General features: G+C 36.5%; 1 protein-coding gene across 1 annotated transcript in view; it reads right to left on the bottom strand.

Moving 5' to 3' along the window:
• Positions 1 to 22,663, bottom strand: part of gabra4 (gamma-aminobutyric acid type A receptor subunit alpha4) — a 46,545-nt gene that overhangs the window by 15,003 nt on the left and 8,879 nt on the right. Inside the window, exons 6-7 of the mRNA XM_007247464.4 lie at positions 17,068 to 17,211; positions 13,812 to 13,964 (exon numbers count right to left, since the gene is read on the bottom strand). Of these exons, the coding sequence (XP_007247526.3) occupies positions 13,812 to 13,964; positions 17,068 to 17,211 (297 nt within the window). The remainder of the gene's footprint in view (positions 1 to 13,811; positions 13,965 to 17,067; positions 17,212 to 22,663) is intronic.

Here is a 22,663-nt window from a genome sequence, read left to right as displayed (position 1 = left end):
TGAGGTGCACATTGAATTCTGCCGTGATTGGGCTGCCATGGTTTTATGTTTTTTTGATACAATCTGGGTTAGCACCCGAACATCCCTTTCAGACAGCATCCTCTTGCATCCACAGTTAATCCTGTTGGATGTGGTTCGTCCCTCTTGGTGGTATGCTGACATTACCCTGGATACCGTGACTCTTGATACATCACAAAAACTTGCTGTCCTGGTCACAGATGCTCCAGCAAGACGTGCACCAACAATTTGTCCTTTTATGAACTCTGGTATGTCACTCATAATGCTGTGTGCATTGCAATATTTTGAGGAAAACTGTGCTCTTACCCTGCTAATTGAACCTTCACACTGTTACTGCTCCTACTGGTGCAATGTGTAATTAATGAAGTTTTGCCACCAGGCTGCTCCAATTTAGCCATGAAACCTCCCACACTAAAATGACAGGTGTTTTAGTTTTATTGTACAACCCCTGTATTTCTAACTGGTGTATGAATAATGCTGAAAATATTTTAGTACTAACTCTGTTTTTTCTTTCAAATAATGATCACAATTGTGACAGTAATAAACATTATTAAATGGTAACGTAATGTCTCAAGTAGCAACATAACTCTGTAACTTCATGTTGTGAGGTAAGAACGCAGCAAACTGTTTGTGTTATTTTTATCTTTAAAATTATCTTTAAACACTTTAGATCAGTCAGATGCAGTGAGAACAGCAGGACACAAAGTTCCAAAATGTCACTACTTTATTAAAACATAAAAAAAAAGGCAGCAGTGCCAGTTCCAAGGTTCCAACTACGCAAGTTGAGGGAACCTCCTCTGCATGATATGAATGACATCATTTACTTAACAGCTATTAATTAGGTAATCCTATTACACAGTTCTAAAGAGATTATGAGTAGTACAGGGTCTCCACAAATCAAGCCACGTTAAGTATAAGAACAATAGGGCATGTAGCATTAATGCTTTTCAGATAGACAGATAGACAGATAAAAGTCATGGGTATGTAAATATATATTGAACTACTTCCTCAGGGGATGGCTTGAGAATGCCCACACCTGTATATTAATGTGTGTGGTGCTATCTTGCGAGTGAGGCTGAACAATGGCCAGCATGGCAAGGCAATGTGAATTATCAGGTGTCGGGTCTGAGCGAGGCCTAATAGTGGATGTCAGATGGATGGTAAATTCCAAAAGGTTATGTGGATGTGTCCTAGGAATACATAATAGAAGCTATTGTCAGCAACATATTAGTGGATGAGGGTGGTGATATAGGGTGGTGAGATAGATAGATAGATAGATAGATAGATAGATAGATAGATAGATAGATAGATAGATAGATAGATAGATAGATAAGGGGAAAGAGAGAGTGCCATCTATGCACCCAGAGAGAGCAAGGCCATTTGTGCTTTCTCAAGGCTCCGGCAGCTGATGGCAAGCTACATAACCTGGATTTGAACTAGCGATCTTCTGATCATAGTGGCTGCACTTTCAACTGCTGGGCCACTCAGTGCCATGTGCTTCCTCTTTTTAAGATGAAAAATATCAGCTGTACAGGGCTAGGATTGTAATGTTAGTTGAGATTTTTTGTGCAAGTTTTACTAGAACTGCTGAGGTAAATGTATATCAAGAGTAGCATTGTGCAATTGTGAAAAGATGAATGAAGGGAAGTACTAATTATTTGTCAAATCTGAGGTCTAGCAAGATTTTTTACAGAAGGCTAGATAGATAGATAGATAGATAGATAGATAGATAGATAGATAGATAGATAGATAGATAGATAGATAGATAGATAGATAGATAGATAGATAGATAGATAAATTTTATATTGAGAAGACTAAGGAAGACAAATTATAGGGCCACACTTTGGGAAAGTGGGCAGTTTGCCGAGTCCTGCTGGAAAATGAAATCCCCATCTCGATTTCTCTGTGAGCAAAAATGTCCTGGTAGACGATGCACTGACTTGGATCTTTTGAGCTCTAATTTGAAGTTTTCACAATCAGTGATAGTTTGAGAAGCCATGTCACCTGCTGGTGTTGATCCACTGTACTGAAACTTACTAAAACAAATTCCTGTACATTTTAATGATAAACTACATTTGTTTAGATGCATCTGTATATTATATTACACAGTTCTAGTGTTGTATTTCTTTTGTAGGTCGCTGCAGCAGCAGGACTCCCTGCCACGTGTATGTGTCTTCACCATCACCCAATAACTAACGCAGGCTGTCCACTTCATCACCTTGCTCCCGCTCACCACAGAACTTCTTGTGACGGTGCGGTTCACTTTACATAAGCTTCTGCTTTCCTCCAGTCATGCTGAACATCTCCAAAATAAGGCTGTAAGGCCTCACCGTGTCGGGGTCAGCGCTCCCACCCAACAGCTCTACCTCTGAGCTTGAGTTACGAGCCTCGTTCAGACACCCGATCACCCTCGGAACACACTCGGACACAACAGGGGTAAACAGGAACAGATGCACTCCACTCTCTATACTCCACGCGCCACGCTCCACACGCCAGCACCGAGGGCTCTGGGCCAAACAGACTACGAAGAAACAGTATGCAGTACTAGAAAAAGGAGATGGGTGGGCTGTGCCAGATGTCACTCATGAATAAAATAATACAGAGCATTACAGAAAGTGCCACATGCAAGTATGCAAGTACTGTAGAGAGTGAGTATGTTAGTAAGATTTATTCATAATGCATTTATTAAGCAACTTGCAGTGAGGTTCTAAAGGTGCTGTACATGCAGTGGATGTACAATGTGCTGTACATGGAAGATAAACCACAAATACACCAATAAGATGAATATTTGGCAACCAAAACAATTCGGCCAAACATAGAAAATGCTTTTTGACATCTTTAGTAGATTAATTTTGGTTGCCAAGTATCACCTTACTGGTGTTCACCTTATTTGTGTTGTATCGTCTATGTACAGCACTTGAGTAAAAAATCTCCAAAACTTTAATTTTCTTCACATTTTCTCCTAATTTAGCTAGGCCAATTGTTCCAATACAAGGAGGATGAAGACTAGCACATGCCTCCTCTGACACATGTAAACTCAGCCACCGCCTCTTTTTGAACTGCTGCTGATGCAGCATTACCGAGTAGCATCACAGCACACTCTGAGGAAAGCGCAGCGACTTGGTTCTGATACATCGGCTCACAGACGCCTTGTGCTGATCGACATCATCCAAGGAGGGATGAGGGGAAAGAGCTCCATCTATCTATCCATCCAGAGAGAGCAAGGCCACTTGTGCTATCTAAGGGCTCCGGCAGCTGATGGCAAGCTACATGACCTGGATTCGAACCAGTGACTTTCTGATCATAGTGGCTGCGCTTTAGCCTGCATGTAACTTTATGTAACTTTTACAAGCTGAGGGAAATGTGTATCAAGAATAGCATTGTGCAATTGTGGAAATATGACAAAATTAATATGAATTTTAGTTTATTTATCAAATCTGAGGTCTGAGTCAAAGACAATGCGAAGAATACACACAGAAGGCTTGACCCAAGAGGACAAAAGTCCAGAATTCTGAAAACACTGTTAGATATATGAGATTAGGAACAACAAAAACAACAACTACTCTTAGATAACTTGAACAAATGTCTCAATTTCAGCATTTTGGCCAAAATTGGGCCAAGATTTTGATTGGAGCCTGGTAATGTGTGGTTTATGGTGATATTTGACCCACAAAAGATCAAGGTCATTTCTTATTTAGTTGAAAGTTTGTTATAAATTGACAGCCACTCACCTCTTAATGCACTAAAGATTTTTTTTTTTAAAAGAGGCCTTTGCCATAAGATCTAACTGAAAGGTACAGCTGCATATCATTAGAATAACAATGAAAACTGACACTGTGCCCTAATATTGAACCTTGAGGAACACCACAGGTCACATTTACAAAGGAGGAAAAACAATTGCCAATGAAAATGTCAGTTTTCAAGATAAGACCTAAAACTTACTTTACAAAGAAAGTGGTAGTCCCTGTAACCTGTGGTTGACTGTGTCAAAAGCAAAAGTTGCTATAATGTGTTATTATTATAACATTGATATTAGTGTGTAAAATGCAGTAACATCTTTAGCCACAAGGGGGAGCTCCTAATTCATTCCTAATTAAAATCCCTTAAAATTGAAGTTTTTTTGTCCCCTTGAACAGAACCGTCCGAGCCATGAAGCATCTAGTGAGCCAGACTTTTGAGTCACACACACACGCACACACACACACACACACACACACACACACACACACACACACACACACACACACACACACACACACAAGCATGCACACATATGTACGCTCTCTCTCCCATACACACTTATAAACAAACACAAAGGCAGCCAGCATCCCCCTCCTACTCCTCCCACACACATGCACACACACACACACACACACTCCCAAACACTTACACACACACACACACACACACATACACAAGCTCCACTGCATCACACAGTGGGCCAAGGCACTGCGACAATATTTACGCAAACACACACACACACACACACACGCACACATACACCCTCACACAATCCACACACCATGTACTATTTAAAGAGATCTGAGCGCATACACACACACACACACACACACACACACACACACACACACACACACACACACAGTCATGACAACAACTGACAAGCAGAAACGCGTGGTCCCTCACGAAATGTCTTTCAACAGCCAATTGCTTTATTTAATTGGCCGCCTCAAATGAGCACAGCCACACTGATACACCGCACGCACTGGACTGCATCAAATTACACTGGGAAATTACCCTCTTTTTAACTGGCTTCCGTCTCTCTGAGAAAGTTTACCTCACTTACAGACACACACAAATGCACCAAAAGAAGAGTGATCAACACGATCCTGCAGTCCAGGCCAGAGGGGTTGCGCATGCTCTACATCATGGTGTGCTACACATAGCCATACGGTTTTATTGTTCACTAAAGATGACATTAAAAAAAGAATAATAATAATTAAGGTCACAGGGAGTGTTTTAAATAAGTGATTATGATTCTAAACTGACTGCAGCAGTTCAGAGAAAGGACAATATATGAGTTCTGGAACTGTCTAACCAGAGTAAGTTCTTCCAGTCTACTAAAAAACATGAAGCCCTTAATATGAGGCTCTTAAACCAATATGAATGCACCACGTATGATACATTTTTTTTTTACCTGCAGTAGAACCCTATACTATGGAAGCCCATTTCCGCCACCTAAAAAAAAAAACTGCTATCTCAATATTTTGAGATACTAAGTCATTATTTTGAGATACTATCTCAATATTTTGAGATACTAAGTCATTCTTTTGAGATACTTTCTCAATATTTTGAGATACTATCTCAATATTTTGAGATACTAAGTCATTATTTTGAGATACTATCTCAATATTTGGAAATACTATCTCAATATTATAGTGTGGTAGCTTCACTGGAACAAAAAGCCAAAAAACAAACACACTTGCTATCTCAAAATATTGAGATAGTCTCTCAAAATAATGACTAAGTATCTCAAAATATTGAGATAGCATCTCAAAATAATGACTAAACATCTCACCATAATGAGATAGTATCTCAAAATATTGAAATAGTACCTCAAAATGACTTAGTACCTCAAAATATTGAGATACTATCTCAAAATATTGAGATAGTATCTCAAAATAATGACCTAGTATCTCAAAATAATGAGATAGCATCTCAAAATAATGACTAAATATTTCACCATAATGAGATAGTATCTCAAAATAATGACTTAGTATCTCAAAATAATGACTTAGTATCTCAAAATAATGACTTAGTACCTCAAAATATTGAGATAGTATCTCAAAATATTGAGATAGTATCTCAAAATAATGAGATAGCATCTCAAAATAATGACTAAATATTTCACCATAATGAGATAGTATCTCAAAATATTGAAATAGTATCTCAAAATAATGACTTAGCATCTCAAAATAATGACTAAATATTTCACCATAATGAGATAGTATCTCAAAATATTGAAATAGTATCTCAAAATAATGACTTTGTACCTCAAAATATTGAGATAGTATCTCAACATATTGAGATACTATCTCAAAATAATGACCTAGTATCTCAAAATAATGACTTAGTATCTCAAAATATTAAGATAGTATCTCAAAATAATGACTTAGTATCTCAAAATATTGAGAATGTATCTTAAAATAATGACTTAGTATCTCAAAATATTGAGATAGTATATCAAAATATTGAGAATGGATCTTAAAATAATGACATAGTATCTCAAAATTATGAGATAGTATCTCAATATAACGACTTACTATCTCAATATAATGACTTACTATCTCAAAATATTGAGATAGCAGTTTACTTAATGATAATAAAAAAATGTGCTGGATTATTTTTTATTTTTTTTTTGGTGGCGAGAATGGGCTTCCATACTATACAGCTCTTAATAGGCATCTGGAGTGGCCACTGTCAGATTCAAGAGGTGCAGGGGTGGCAACTGCCCCTGTCCTAGTGCCTCCAAGCTCTAAAGTGCCCTCTGTAGTGACAAATATAAGACCATGAACAAGTTCTTTACTGGCTGCCCTTCCTGTGGGAGAAAAGTGATTGGGTGTCTGCTATGGTGCCCCAACCTGAAATAAACGAAGGAGACATGCCTCTAGATCAAGAAATGTTGATAATTGTATCGTAAAGCCTGCCAATGGGTTCCCTCCTGCCCTTCTAGTAATAAACACTGACATTATGAAGTCCTATAATACTTTTTCCCCAAAGGAAATGCAGCAAATTGAGCACAATAACTCTCTTTTTGCCACTTTAGAGATCACTTTAACTATTGCTTTTTCAACCATTAGGGCACTGGTATACCTCGTATGAAGGTAATTAGACAGCAGAGATAGTGGCCAGACACTCTAAATTAGACTAAAATGCAGTGTCAATGATGAATAACCAATGAAAACGGTCACTGAGCTTAGTCTTATTTTGGGTCTTAATTTATAAGAAACTGATATATTAAACAAAAAATATTTACAGCTTCACAGCTTCAACACATCACTCAACTACCATTCTAGCTCATGTAAATTAAGGCTACTGGACAAACCATATACTGTATATTCATTAACAACGGATCTGGACTGGATGCTCCATTTACTGAGGGCGCTAATACGATACCTGTGTTAAATAATTCCCAGAACCAGAACATTCTACAGGACGTAATTCTCCTCTGCTTTAAAATAAAATATAAATAAATAAATAAATAAATAAATAAATAAAAAACAGTCTCTGTGAAACAATAGCACAGACTGTGAGTACCAACTGCGGTCAATCGCAGCATAAATACCACTGTGTCCTCTCACACTGTGAAAGAGTGGAACTAACAGTTGAAACACTGCTCTTCTTGCAGCATGTGCTCGAAATTTGTGTCCATCTGGCCGTCTATCAGTATCTCATCCTTTAAAGCCCTACTGTAAACTCATGCCTGCTTTAAAAGGGCAGAGGACAATCCACACAAACACCAGCCATACAGCACATAGCTGAAATGCTAGCAGTAATATGTTATCATAAGCACCTTTTATGATATCTCCACCAATTCTTGCAAAGATCTCAAAAAAAAAAAAAGATCTGCAAGTTTTGCATTGAAAAAAAAAAATCGAATGCATATTGTTGCTGTCCAGTAAAAAAAAAAAGTTTAATAGCTCACTTAAACTGTCTCAAAATGTGTTAATGAATGGACCTATACATGTTCTCCAAAATTTCCTGAAATAAACTTTAAAAAAATGTATTTTCTATTTCCTTTAATGTTGCTGTTTTGGAAATACATATTTTCATTGGACAGCAATGATATGCATGACAGGGAAAATGCTGTTCATATTTTTAAAGATACCACACAAGCAATGGGGCCAGATATGCCAGTTTTAAACATACACTCATAGTTAGAAGATTATGTGCAGCTCTGGTAAAAAAAAAAGAGACAACTTCAGTTTCTGAATCAGTTTCTCTGATTTTGCTATTTATAGGTTTATGTTTGAGTAAAATGAACATTGTTGTTTTATTCTATAAACTACAGACAACATTTCTCCCAAATTCCAAATTAAATTTTGTCATTTAGAGCATTTATTTGCAGAAAATGATAAATGGCTACAATAACAAAAAAGATGCAGAGCTTTCAGGCTTCAAATAATGGAAAGGAAACAAGTTTATATTAAAAAAAATAACTGGTTTTTAATCACAGTTTTCATTGCATCTTGGCATGTTCTCCTCCACCAGTCTTACACACTGCTTTTGGATAACTTTATGCCACTCCTGGTGCAAAAAATCAAGCAGTGATTTGATTTGATTGCTTGGATAATCCATCTACATCTTGATTACATCTCTTTTGGAGATGCATGTCAGCATGTTTTTTGTTTATTAAGAAAGATTTAGTGCAGGAAGTTTTAGAAGTGTGTGTTTCTAAAATTAAAAAGGGCTGCATGAGACATATTATTTTTGCAGGATACACACACACACACACATATATATATATATATATATATATATATATATATATATATATATATATATATATATATATATATATATATATATATATATATACAGCAATATAAAAAAGTAATGAGGTTTTCTCTAAAAGGCAATGATTCAGGGTGTCATGATATTAATAATTCACTCAGTGTTTTCAAGACTGTAGTAAAATAAATGACATTGGGTAGATATAATCTGCCTTTCATCAAACTGCATAAAAAATCCTGTAGTGTACTATTGCGCATACTCACATTATGATAATGATGCGGACACAATACAATGTAACAAGGTTATATTTACACATACAAGCTCAAAGAAGATGTACAGTGGTGTGAAAAAGTGTTTGCCCTCTTCATGATTTCTTATTTTTTGCATGTTTGTCACTCTTAGATGCTTCAGATCATAGAAACAAATTTAAATATTAGTCAAAGATAACGCAAGTAAACACAAAACGAAGTGTGAAAATCCCTGTGTGAAAAAGTGTTTGCCCCTCCCCCAGTTAAAACATAACTTATCATAATGTTTAGAGTCATTGAGATTCTGTTGAATCATCCAGTTGTGTTCAAGCTAGACCATCTTTGACTTATTATTCCATTTACTTTGTGTAATTGGATTGTTTTTTCTTATAGCTGAAAAACAGCATAAGGGCATGCTGCTACCACCACCATGCTTAACAGCTAAGGGTTGACATACTAGTTTCAGAGCGTTTGATGAATGCAGTTGTTAATTTTTTTAACAGCATACACTTTATCACTTTTAATTTTTTATTTTAGTGTTAGTGTTCTGATTTGATGTTTTGGTGTGTTATATTAAATATATGATAGAGTGGGTATATTTTAAAAGCTGGAATCTTAAAAAAGGCAAAACAGATTTCCTTTGCTTTCCTTTCCGCTGCCCTCCTCTAGTGAACGTCGCCTCACTTTACCAAACTAACATTCACACAAAGCAATCCAGACTGTTCTCATACAGAGTTCCCCAATGGTGGAACAAACTACCTTCCACTACCAGATCAGGAGAATCTCTCGCTATCTTTAATAAACTCCTGAAGACAGAGCTCTTCAAAGAGCACTTACTCTCCTAACACCTCTAACTAACTACCTTCTACTACCAGATCAGGAGAATCTCTCACTTTTTAATTTTTTATTTTAGTGTTAGTGTTCTGATTTGATGTTTTGGTGTGTTATATTAAATATATGATAGAGGGGGTATATTTTAAAAGCTGGAATCTTAAAAAAGGCAAAACAGATTTCCTTTGATTGAATATTTTCAAAGTAACTGGAAACATTGACATTTTTACATAACAACATGATTTTTTTTGTATTAGTGGTGTTTTATTATACTCTTTCTCTCTTTCTGCCCCAGTAATAAAGGACACTGGAAGTTAGTAATGGACTAATGGACAAATTTGTGAAAGTCCGCATTTGCCATGAGTGTATACAAACTTCCGTGTTCCATTAATGACCTTTTTATCCATTTTATTCTTCTTTTTTGTGGCTTTGGCAGTAAAGACAGCAAAGTAAGTGCTTTTTCTCAACAGCTGCAATTATGGCCTTTACACTTCCAGCACAGCAGTGAGTGATAGAAAGCAGCTTACAACACTGACGCTTACAGGAAACTGAGCTCACTGAGCATCTGTAACATTAATTAGTGAGGTATGACTAAACAGTATACAGCACCATGTATCAGCTATTCATTGCATAGTGAGTCACTGTCTGTATCAAGTCATATATGCATTAGCCATCGCTTAAAACTTCACATTAAACACGAGGCTCTGAAAATTGAACCATTTTTTACTGAGGTGATAAAGACTATTTGTTAATTTTATTTTATTGTGTCACAAACTGCCATTTTCTTGAATACCAAAAGTAATGGGCACCATTTTGCCCTTTAGTGTTACTCTGATATAGAGTGCCTTGCAAAAGTATTCGGCCCCCTTCAAACATAAAGATATGAAATTGCATATTTGAAATATGAAATTGAAATTGCAAAGTGGGACACAATCATGAAGTGGAACAATTTTTTTGGATATTTTAAACTTTTTTTTAGAAATAAAATACTAAATAAGTATAAGTTTGACTGAAAAGAAAACGTAAACTATACTGCTACTATAGTAAAGGTCATAAAAAAGTGGCTGCATTGTGAGTGATTAGATCTAGTAAGAGAAATATTAATGGCGTAACACGTCTGTTTTTAATTTAATCATGGTCATTCAAAGTATTCAAGATAAGAATTATTTGCATATTATAAATAAGTATTTCATGTGGCAGCAACCAGTGTTTATAGGTGTGTAGGGCAGCCATAATGCTATAAGACACATACAGTACATTAATACAGCTTTTAATGACAACTGATATAAACCTATAGAGACAACAGTGTTGGAAATGCTATCAGCTATCTAGCTTCAGCTATCTATCCAACTACCATGCAAAGAACACACATCTCAGGGCACAGAGAACATGGCAATAACACACGGCTTGGCCTTGCTGTGTGGCTCATCTGTCCCATAACAGTGGTGTTAACCATCCAAGGAAAAAAAATAAACTAAATTTAAACAAGAGTTTATTTTTTTAAGGATTATTTTTTTCTAATAGAAAAACAAGTGAAGATATAAAAAATGATTAAACACAGAATAAATGCTTTATATGATGCTTTAAAGAGTTGTTTATTAGTAAAGTGTTACCAATAATTAATCTAGTAATGCCTTTGCCCTAATTAAAAACAAGAAAACAAGACAAAACCCCCCCAAAAATGGAAAACAGTATAAACATTCAAAATGGTTAATCTCAGCTTTCTTTTAGTTAATAATAATAAAATAAAAACTCTGGCAGAAACCACACCAACTTTTAGTGCAGGAGGCACAATGTGGAGGTGAGACAAAGTCTTGCCAAATGACTCCTACTTATTAGTGTAGCACAGCATAGTCACACAGCGCAGGAATTGAACCCCAGTCTCCACATGTGTGGTACCTCACTGGCAGTAAATGGTGTTTTATCTTTTGTGGCACACTAAACACTAGTTTTTGTCTGATAACTTGTGTCATTCCAGTGTATACCAAATATTATACCAAAGTTAGTTCCAACCCTGCAATGTGATTGGCTGAGAGGCTTTCTAAAGTGCCATTACGGATCACGGATATCACAGTGTCTCTCAGACATATCCTCATGGATGATGGAGCATCACCTCCAGCTAAATCTCTCAAAGACTGAACTTCTGGTTATACCAGCGAAACCATCTTTTCAACACAACTTTGCTATAACCATCGACTCTCTCTCTCTCTCTCTCTCTCTCTCTCTCTCTCTCTCTCTCCCCGACAAAGGTTGCTATAGTAACCTGGGTGTTATGGTTGATGACCAGCTCTCCTTCACGCACCATGTGGCCTCAGTTGCTCGATCCTGGGGCCACCCAACTCCTAATACAAGCAGTGGTCATCTCATGCCTTGACTACTGCAATGCCCTACTAACTGGCCAACTGGCCTGTGTAGTAAAACCACTCCAGATGATCCAGAATGCAGCAGCACGTCTGGCTGATCTTCCTACCTGCACTGATCACTCCTGAAGGCTTACGCTACCTCCCGGCCGCTGCCCTCCTCTAGTGAACGTCGCCTCACTTTACCAAACTAACATTCACACAAAGCAATCCAGACTGTTCTCATACAGAGTTCCCCAATGGTGGAACAAACTACCCTCCACTACCAGATCAGGAGAATCTCTCACTATCTTTAATAAACTCCTGAAGACAGAGCTCTTCAAAGAGCACTTACTCTCCTAACACCTCTAACTAACTACCTTCCACTACCAGATCAGGAGAATCTCTCACTATCTTTAATCAACTCCTGAAGACAGAGCTCTTCAAAGAGCACTTACTCTCCTAACACCTCTAACACCAAACTAACTACTTCTAACCTCATTTTCCTTCTTCCCCTCCTTTCCTCTTCTATCCCATTATTTCCCTTTGACCTCCTTTAGGCTCTATCTAAAGATGTCTTTTACCTTTAACTTCTATTACTTTTGTACTTCACTATTGTGAATAAGTCGCTTTGGACAAAAGCGTCTGCCAAATGCAATGTAATGTAATGTAATGTAATTATCAGTCGGTAAAGCACACATATAGATAACCTAACAACGATGCAGCGCTTTGAAACCAAACAGCGCAGCTACAAACAGAGCAGCAATGGAACTATTTTAACTCGCAGAGTGCTTATAAACAAACAGATCATATATATATATATATATATATATATATATATATATATATATATATATATATATATATATATTTTTTTTTTTTTTTCTCTTTAACTCAAAATATTTCAAAAAACAGTGAATAATAATGAAACTGTGGTATAAGTGCAATAGTCCTACATGAACCCCTTAACTAATTTTTTTTTGTTTTACAAAAATGGGTGCAATGGTTCATTACCCACCACATAATGACCTAGAAAAGATGTAAAATAAATTGTGTAAAATGTGCCAGTAGCTCCAGAAGAACAGTTCAAAGGACACACACTCAACATTTCTGAGCTAAGCTAAGCTAAGCTAAAGTATGGTAAAGTTAAGGGTTAACCATCTATGACGCGACGCCAATCTCATTTAAAATAGCATGTCCACTCTTAAACGCAATGTTCTTTCGCTCGCTCTTTCTCCATAAATGCTGTCATTAGCCTCACGCTGGTGTCACTAACCACACGTTCACGCAGGACTTAAAAGCCCATTCCGCTGGCAGGGCTCCAAACACGCCGCACTGTGAGCAGCCACCTGAAGGTGGGTCAATGGTACACTTTCCAAGCAAAGAATGAGAGCGTGCTATTCTCAGCATCTCTGTTGCCCCAGGTAAAGAAACAGGAAGGGTGTGTGTGTGTGTGTGTGTGTGTGTGTGTGTGCATGTGCGAGTGTGTGTGTGTGTGTGTGTGTGTGTGTGTGTGTGTGTGAGTGTGTGTCAGAGCGAGAGAAAGTGAGAGAAAGGGAGAGAAAGAAAGACAGAGCGACAGAAATGGGTTGGTTCAAGTCTATAGACAATTATCCCTTATTCAGCTGAACAGTCAGAATCAAACAGTCAGAAACTGGGGAAACAGTCATTAAAAATGACACGAGAAAAAATGAGGCAGAGAGAAAGAGAGAGAGAGAAAATGAGAGAGTGAAGAAGAGAGAGAAAGTGAGGGAGGGAGAGGGAGCGCGAGAGTGGCATGCCACACTTTTCTCTCAATTCCATTCCTCTTTTATATTAGCATGAGAATGGAAATGTTTGAGCCTATGAGAGAGGGGGGAAAAAAGCCGAACATTGTAGGGGATTTGTGAGTAATACTTACCGAAGACAGTTCTGGCGGGCACGGATTCCTTATTTATCCAGAAGGACACTTGGGAAAGGATTACTGTCATGATGCAGGGGATGTACGTCTGAATCATGAAGTAGCCCATTTTCCGTTTCAAGTGGAAGTAGACAGTCATCACCACATATTCACCTGAAAGACAGCAGTAAACAGGAAACAGTTTATTAGCCTGATTCGAGTCAATGACTCAAATCGCTGCAGGAAAATATACCCACAAGACATGAAAGAGCTCGGAGGTTAAGAAGTGTAGTCTTCACTCAACTCAAAAAGCAAAAAACAAAATCAACTCTTACTTATAAAGTACAGTATATTAGAAAAATACAGTAGAAAATACTGTGGTATCTCTGCATCATATTCTCTTATTCAGACAACAGTATGAATATGATTGGAAATCATAAATAAAAAATATATATTTAATACATATTTAAACCATATTTAAACCGGCAAGTTGTAGCCTCAAAAATGTAAATTCTGACAGTTTACAGCAATAGCAGTAATATAAAATATTAAGGACAGGACATATCCTCAACAGGGCTGTCCTGTAGCCTATTTTTTCCAAATTTGTTATCTTATTTAAGTAATTAAATACATTTTTATATCTGTTTATTGTAAATGCTTAGCTATTAAAATGCTAATGAAAAATAAAAGTAGATTGATTCTGTTGGTCCTGCTTGTAAATAAGCTATATAACTCTATAACTATAAAACTATAAAACTCAAACCAAAATATACAGTACAATATACTGCTCAAGAGTATGAGCATCCTGTTTTTGCTTTAGCCGGATTTAAAGGAGAATACAGCAGTGTTTAAGAATCACAGTCTGTCACTTTTACATATCACACAGATATTTATTTTATAAAAGAAATTGAAAACAATGTATCATTTTAATTTTACTTCACAATTAGGTGCTACTTTGTTTTGGTTTATCACTTAAAATTTCTATAAAATACATTTAATCTTGTGGTTGTAAGGTGACAAAATATAAAAAAAAAAAAAGTCCAAGGGGTATGAATACTTTTGCAAGCCACTGTATGACAAGAAAATTACAGTTTGACATTCTAGGGCTGCAACATTACATACTTTGATAATATTAATAATAAAAGAAAAGGCTTCAAGTCTAATAAAACATTAGCATGCTCAGATAAAAGCCTTTTTTTTAGAAAAAACAAAAATAAAAAATAATAAATAAATGCCCTTTAAAGCTTATTTACTTTGTTTTGTGCTATTGATTTGGATGTTTCCTTCTTCTCAGAATAAGCTGATACTGATATATAAAACTGTATGATGTGAATATACTGTACAATGCTAAGCCTCCTGTCTGACAGTCATAATTCTTTGCCTACTCCGTAGTTTTAATGTGGATTATGGGCTTGATTGTACATCTCAGCTCAAACCGAGACTCAAGTTCTTTACATTCTGTAAATATGTAAATTTAAGCTTTAATTATTTACATATTGTAAAAAAAAGCAGCATTTCACATATGCTGTCATATGACGAATATACATCTAAGGCCAACATTGAGAAATCTGATACATCTAAGAGAAGCAAACATCTGAGAATCTTCAGTAACATATCTTTATGGTTTCCAAATACTTTATACCATATAAGGTCAATCTCAGTATTTCCTTCAAAAGAATTTTGAGCAAATCTGTACATCAGCATTTGAACATAAAGCATCAGGAACATTTCTCTACATCAGCAAGTTGTATAACAGAAGTAGCAGAAGTGAAGCATCGTACAGTCAATCAAATCTGCTAGATTATTTACAGATTTTGTTTGACAGAGCTGCAGAACTGTATATTCTTTGGCATGGTTGAATAATATATGTTTCGTATGTAGTAGGATATATTGTTAACCTCAAAAACAAACCAGACTACTTCACACTACAGAGTCACAACAGAAAGAAAAATCCAAAGGTACAAGGAAGACTGACTTAGGTGGCTAAAAGATGGCCTAGCCAATAAGCTATACCTTAGTTTTTTTTTATTCATATTTTACATTTAAATATATTATATTCTATATTTATATGTTATTTTGCATCACCTTTGTTAAAGCCTCATTGGTGTGTATGGTATCCAACTGTATCTTATATACATCAGCACTATTGTGTATCATAATTCATAATAAATCATCAGCATCGTTTTACTTTTTAAAGTTTTATTCTTGGTTTAACCTGGTCAGGCACCCTTTTTTAAGTCAGATTAAGTCAATTATTATATTCATAAATTTAGGTTTTACTGGTTCCGATATTCTTTTTTTTTTTTTGAGACCAGGGATTTTAAAGCAGAGTATATAGAAATAAAAAGAAAATAAACATAAAAAAATAAGTAGTTACAGTTTTCTAAAAAAAAAAAAAAAACTACTGTGGAATACTAAGCTACTGTGAGCCGTTGCAGTGACGTTAACCAGACAATCTGAACAAATATCAATATAACCCTTTTAATTCTGGGTTTATTTTGGAATTGTAACCTTAATTAAGCTTAAATTAATCAATAACTACTATACATAATTTAAAAAACTACTAATATTTAACCTTTTGTTGTTTTATGAGCAAATAATTAAAAATAGGATTGTCTATAGGAAGGGTTTTCTTTGGGGAGGGCAAAAATTCATGTGCACAGTACTTACTATAGTACAATATACTTAATTTTTCCTTCTTTAAATGTATGGAGCTGAAACTCAACTTTATGCAACTTTATGTTTATGAGTTATGAGTGCATTACAGACATAAAAAACACAAGATTCCAACAGTTTTCCATCACTGTAACACAAATTGGATCAAAAAGGGTTAATGAGACACAAAATTGACCCAATGGTAGGGTCTGCCTAAATTGGATTTTATTTCTTTGTGCAGAACTGTAGGGAGAAGCTGAGTCATCAGGAATTGATGTAGTCATCTTGGTAAATTTATATCGACTAGTGAATGAAATACCATACATGATTTCAAAAATCGTTTTTTGGGGACAAACATATAATATAATATAAAAAATATATTATTACATATGTAGAACATGGCAATTTGAGTTCTGAGGTGTTTAATAGGCTTTCCAGCAAAAGAAATGAAATATACAACCATATACATGCCTTTTGGGAAGGGTTACAAAACCTGCACAGACCTGATACACTATAGTTCATTCTTCTTTTTAATGCATACAGTGGGAATTCATATTGCAAGAATGGAAAGGCCTGTGCTATTTTTGTGTGTGTGTGTGTGTGTGTGTGTGTATTAATGTACCTGTGATGGATTTCACGGTTTCACTGGAAACAGTTTGTCCTATCAGATCATACTGCACAAGGCTGGAGGATTCAGGAGGAACTTCCACTGAGTTCTTCGGCCCTTTGGTCCATGTGTAGATCATCTCCGTCTTAGGGTAAGCATCTACAACACAAAACCACCCAGCAGTTCCCTGAGATGTTTGAGATTGTGAATATAACATAGGAATAATAGCAACAGAGTAAAAGATGACAAAAAAATAAGGATAGAATAAAATAATGAACTGCTAAAAAAATGGGGGAAATAGTGAATTGAAGCAATATCTGCACAAATAACACGGTTACAAAGTGTGTGTGATGCATAATGCATTTTATATCAGAGTATGAATGTATGTGCTCATTCTAGAGAATATAGGACAAAGCACAGTGTTTACTGGCCCCTCCCCTTTTCAGCTTCCCGCCGCAGTGTCACACTTATCAGCATGTCCCTACAGCCCAGTGCAATCACTGTTTACACCCCTACATGAAGACGGACACTGAAATGAGCGTTCATTCAAAAACATGAGCTGTGCGAGTTAGAACCCACTGAGGAGGAGCCTCAACTGATGGTCTGGAAGAATTCTACACTTCACATGTTTATAATCTCAGTTTTTAATAATGCAATAATTCGGATGCAAATATTTTTGCAACTACACTGCCTGACCCACAAAAAAGTTAATACAAAAAAAAAGGACTTTTGAGAAGTTTTGGGTGGAAGTGGTTCCTCTGTGGAATTGAGCTGCCAGCCTCTCATTGGCTGATCATGTTACCTTTGTATTATCAATAAATCTGAAATTCTCCAGTCAAGTGCTGCTGGTTTTTACCATTTTTTGATCAGTGATTTTATTGCCAGGCACCTTGTTGTACAGTGAAGTTGCACTAGATCCATCTGCTTCTACAAAAAAAAGGTCACACAGTCTAATATTTAGTTGGAATGCCTTTAGCTTTGATTGCAGCACACATTTACTGTGGCATTGTTTCCATAAGCTTCAGCAATGTCACAAGATTTATTTTAATCCAGTGTTGCTGGATTCATTTTTCACCAAGATCTTGCAGCAGCATTGATGATGGTAGAGTCTGACCACTGCACAAAGTCTTCTCCAACCAGCACACCCCAAAGATTCTCAATGAGGTTAAGGTCTGGACTCTTTGTGTGTCACTTAATGCATTTGGTAAATAAATATTTTATTTATTTAACTGTACCATTTAAGCTAAACACCTGACTTATCTAAATCTAACAAAACAACACAACATTTAAAATTCAATCTGTTTGTTCAACTTATATTATTTTCTCATCATTATATGCTAGACTATATGTCTGGTAATTTATGTCCTCTTTGTACATAATGACAGATCAAAAAATAATTCTTTATTAGAACTTTTATTAACCCTTGTGTGGTGTTCGGGTCTGTGGGACCCGTTTTCATTTTTCATCAAATGATATAAAAAAATATTTTTTCTACATCAAACTCATTGGCATTGGCTCATTTTTTGTGAAAAACATATATCAAAACACATTTTCGATTAACACACACTGTACACCCCCCCCCCCCCCCCACACACATTTATATTACATACAGTATGTTTGGCCAAGGGCTAATAAACATTGCTTCATTTGTAAATTTGAAACTAAACAAATGTTTTACTCATATCTTGAGTTAAATTCATTTTCTTTTACATTTTATTAAAAAAACTAATAAAAAAGAGTAGCACTTTTTTAAAGAAATGTAACATAAGAAAGGTAAAGGGCAAATATTAACCATGTAAGCTGGTTATATTGCTTGCAATTTAGGTGAAGCAAGCATGTGTAAAGCATTTTAATGTAAAATTGCTTAATTTTGCTGAATTAAATACAAGTAACAAAGTAAACGAGTAACAAAAATATGAACACCACACAAGGGTTAAAAAAAGAATTGGTCCTCCATAGAGCAGCGGTGGTGGTGGAAACAATAATACAAATGTAGTATAAAATATTATCCATAGGATATTACGATATTGTAGGATAATTGGATGGGTGGATGATTAGGTGGAGGGTTTGTGTGCGTGTGTGGGATGAGGGTTGGGGTTTGGGGGGGCACTAAAAATGGTCAATGTCAGGGGACCGCTCATATCTTGTCATATCTACAGTATACCAGGGCATGTGTAGGACATATTGTGTATGATTTAACATTCCATAGTTGGGGACAAATTGGAAACTCGCCCTATGGAAATCTCTTGGTTTTCATGTATAATGCTGAATTATTGAAAATGTATATTAATAACATTACAGCAGCAGTTTGAGTGGTTGTGTATGTTCTGAGGTGTTTAATAGGCCTCCCCCAGTCCCAATTATCCTGCCCTCCTTTGAGACCATCTCTCTCGCTCTGTCTCTCACTCTCTCTCTCTCTTTTTCCCTCTCTCGTGGTGTGATACTGAGCAGAGAAAGAGTGTAATGAAACGACACGTCCGCCTCCAAGGAGGTACTGGTGTGAATGTGTGTGTACTAGAGGGTTAAAGGGGAAAAGGAATAAACCAGACTTTGAAAAATTATTAATAAATAGAAAGAGACAGTGAAAGTTAAGAATTAAACACTACAGTAGGAATGATAAAATAAGATGTCAAAGGATAGCTGGAGTACAGGAAGGTGCAAGAGCAAGGCAACACAGTGCAATTAATTTACTTGGTATCATTTCCATTTCCATACACGTGCCGGCAAGACGTGTACCAACAATTTGTCCTCTTTTGAACTCTGGTATGTCACCCATAATGTTGTGTGCATTGCAATATTTTGAGCGAAACTGTGCTCTTACCCTGCTAATTGAACCTTCACACTCTGCTCTTACTGGTGCAATAATGTGCAATTAATGAAGATTGGCCATCGGACTGGTCCAATTTAGCCATGAAACCTCCCACACTAAAATGACAGGTGTTTAAGTTTCATTGTCCAACTGTATTGTCCCTGTATATGGGTATTTATGTTTTTTAGCACAGGGCACCATTAAGAACCTCTACAACCTCTTCATTCTGAGACGTCTGACATGCTGCATTATACACTGGCTGGCCAAAAAAAAGGTCACACAGTCTAATATTTCATTGGCACCCCTTTATCTTTGTTTGCGGTATGCGTTCACTGTGCCATTGTTTCAATAAACTTCTGTCACAAGATGTCACAAGATTTATTTCAATCCAGTGTTGCATCAATTTTTCACCAAGATCTTGCAGCATTGATGATGGTAGAGTCTGCCCACTGCACAAAGCCTTCTCCAGCACCCAATTCCAAAGATTCTCAATGAGGTTAAGGTCTGGACTCTGCGGTGAACAATCCATGTGTAAAATTGATGATCTCATGCTCCCTGAATCACTCTTTCACAATTCCAGCCCCATGAATGCTGGCATTGTCATCTTGGAAAATGCCCGTGTCATCAGAGGAGAAAAAATTAATTGATGGAATAACTTGGTCTATAATCAATATATTCAGGTAGTCAGCTGACCTCATTCTTTCAGCACATACTGTTGCTGAACCTAGACCTGCAGACCAACTGCAGCAACACCAGATCATTAGCTTAGTTAAAGCCAGATGGTGACTTCTTTGGGGGGGAAGGCAGTGTAGATGTGTTACACACTACTTCTGTAAATGCAGCTCAGTAAATATTACCAATACATTTATTGTTTCTAGTAACTTTTATCTTCCATCAAAATAGCATTGCAATCTGGCATCTCATTCACGGTACAACTATAACTAACTGTACTTAATGTAATATTGTATATGTGAGTCATGTGGTAGTAATAGACAAAATATGACTATTTCAGCTTCAGCACCACTGGAACACTGGAAGTCTACACTATTCTACACTGTCCTGGAGCACTTCGACCTATACAGAACTACAGTGACCTTCTCAGCAGTTCCCCGACTGCCTGCCGTCCCCTCCGGCCCACCAAGACAGAGAACTGGCCCGTACAGGCAGGCCAACTATTATCTCGAACCCAGATTGATGAAGCGACGAAAAACACAGGATTTGCGTGTCCTCCTCCACAATGTCACAATCTCGCAGCTCAGGAGGTAGTGGGAGGGGCTCCCAAAACCCTCTCTCCTCTCTCCTCTCCAGCTTTCTTTTTTCCATCTCCTGGACTGATTTTATCTCCAAATCTCTCTCGGCTTGCCACGATAAAAAGCGCCCTGCTGTGCACCAACCACAGATTCCTCCGTCAGAGATTAATTTTTTTCTCCTTCTTCCTTTTAGTTTTTTCTTTTTTGCTGACTGACCATCGTCAAGGCTGCTGCTGCTGATATAGAAATTCTTTGTTCGGTTTTGAGCAGGTGATCTAATTTTGTATTTACTCTTGCAGACACAATTTCCCCTCATGCTGTTTCTGTAACACTTGAATCCATATAAATCCTGAATTCATAATGCATTACATGGACTGTCATAAGCTTGTATACTGTCATGGACTGTCATAGCTTGTATGTATACTGACACACATAACATGCTATAAAGTACAAGTATGTCTCTTCATAAAGACATATTAACAATACTCTCATGAATAGGTACTATATGTAGTGGTGTTAAACTATTAAAAAATGATCCCCTTAAGAGTAAAAGTTTAATAACCATTAAGCTTTAATGAAGGAAATAAATGCTAATCTAGCTCCATATTCCACTTTCAACAACTTGGAAGAGAAAGCGTGCTGTTAGTTGTGTTTGTGTGTATGTACAAGTGTGTGTGCGTGTGAGAGAAAGATGGAGAGAAAGAGAGAGAGACAGAGAGACAGAGAAATATGGAGAGAGAGAGAGAGATAGAGAGGGAGAAAGAGCCTAAACTTCATCATAAATAAAAAGTATTCTACCTTCTGAACTTAACAGTAAAGAAAGCAACACTGTGTAATTTCCCTAAATAAAACTAATGCTAATGTGTCACCAGGCTCTAGAAACTTTGTCAAGTGATTTATATTGTTAAAGAAAAAATATGACACATGTACGTTTTTCAGATTAATCGCATGTGTTAGCAAGCTAACATTAAAAGCACTAATAAGATATTCTGAAAACTCTCTTTATTTTTAAGTGACATACTTATATTTTATAACATGTTATGTATGTCACTGGTTTTACATATGTGGTATTTTACAAGCTTATGACAGTTATTGTGATATATTGAATATGCCATACAGTGCACTATAATTACAGAATTCATAAGAACAGTGTCACCACTGTTTCATATCTCTGCACATAGGAAAGCAAGAATAAGTTGAAAAAATATTGTAGTGAAATTATCACTGTTTTACAATAAGGAAGCAAAGTAGATTGTGTTTCTCTAAACATGAGACACTTGCAAAGTAGTCTATTTATTTGCAAGCATCCAGCGGAATATATTAAGGGACGGTTGCAGTGGTGCGGAAACTTGCTGCAATGAAAGTAACATCTCCAGCAAAAGCCCTCATGCTTGGGCAAGTTACAGTCCTCCCCAAGATATGTATATAAATATATAAATATATTCTTTCTTTTTCTCTCCAGTTAAAGGCATGTCTTCTTCCTGGAGTTTAGAGCCTACTCAACATTCTGCCTTTTTTCAGATTCTCCACAAAAGATATTTAGCCTGTGGGG

Source organism: Astyanax mexicanus, chromosome 10 (assembly GCF_023375975.1).
Source record: "Astyanax mexicanus isolate ESR-SI-001 chromosome 10, AstMex3_surface, whole genome shotgun sequence".
Lineage (NCBI taxonomy): Eukaryota > Metazoa > Chordata > Actinopteri > Characiformes > Acestrorhamphidae > Astyanax > Astyanax mexicanus.
This window is presented reverse-complemented; position numbering and strand designations above follow the sequence as displayed.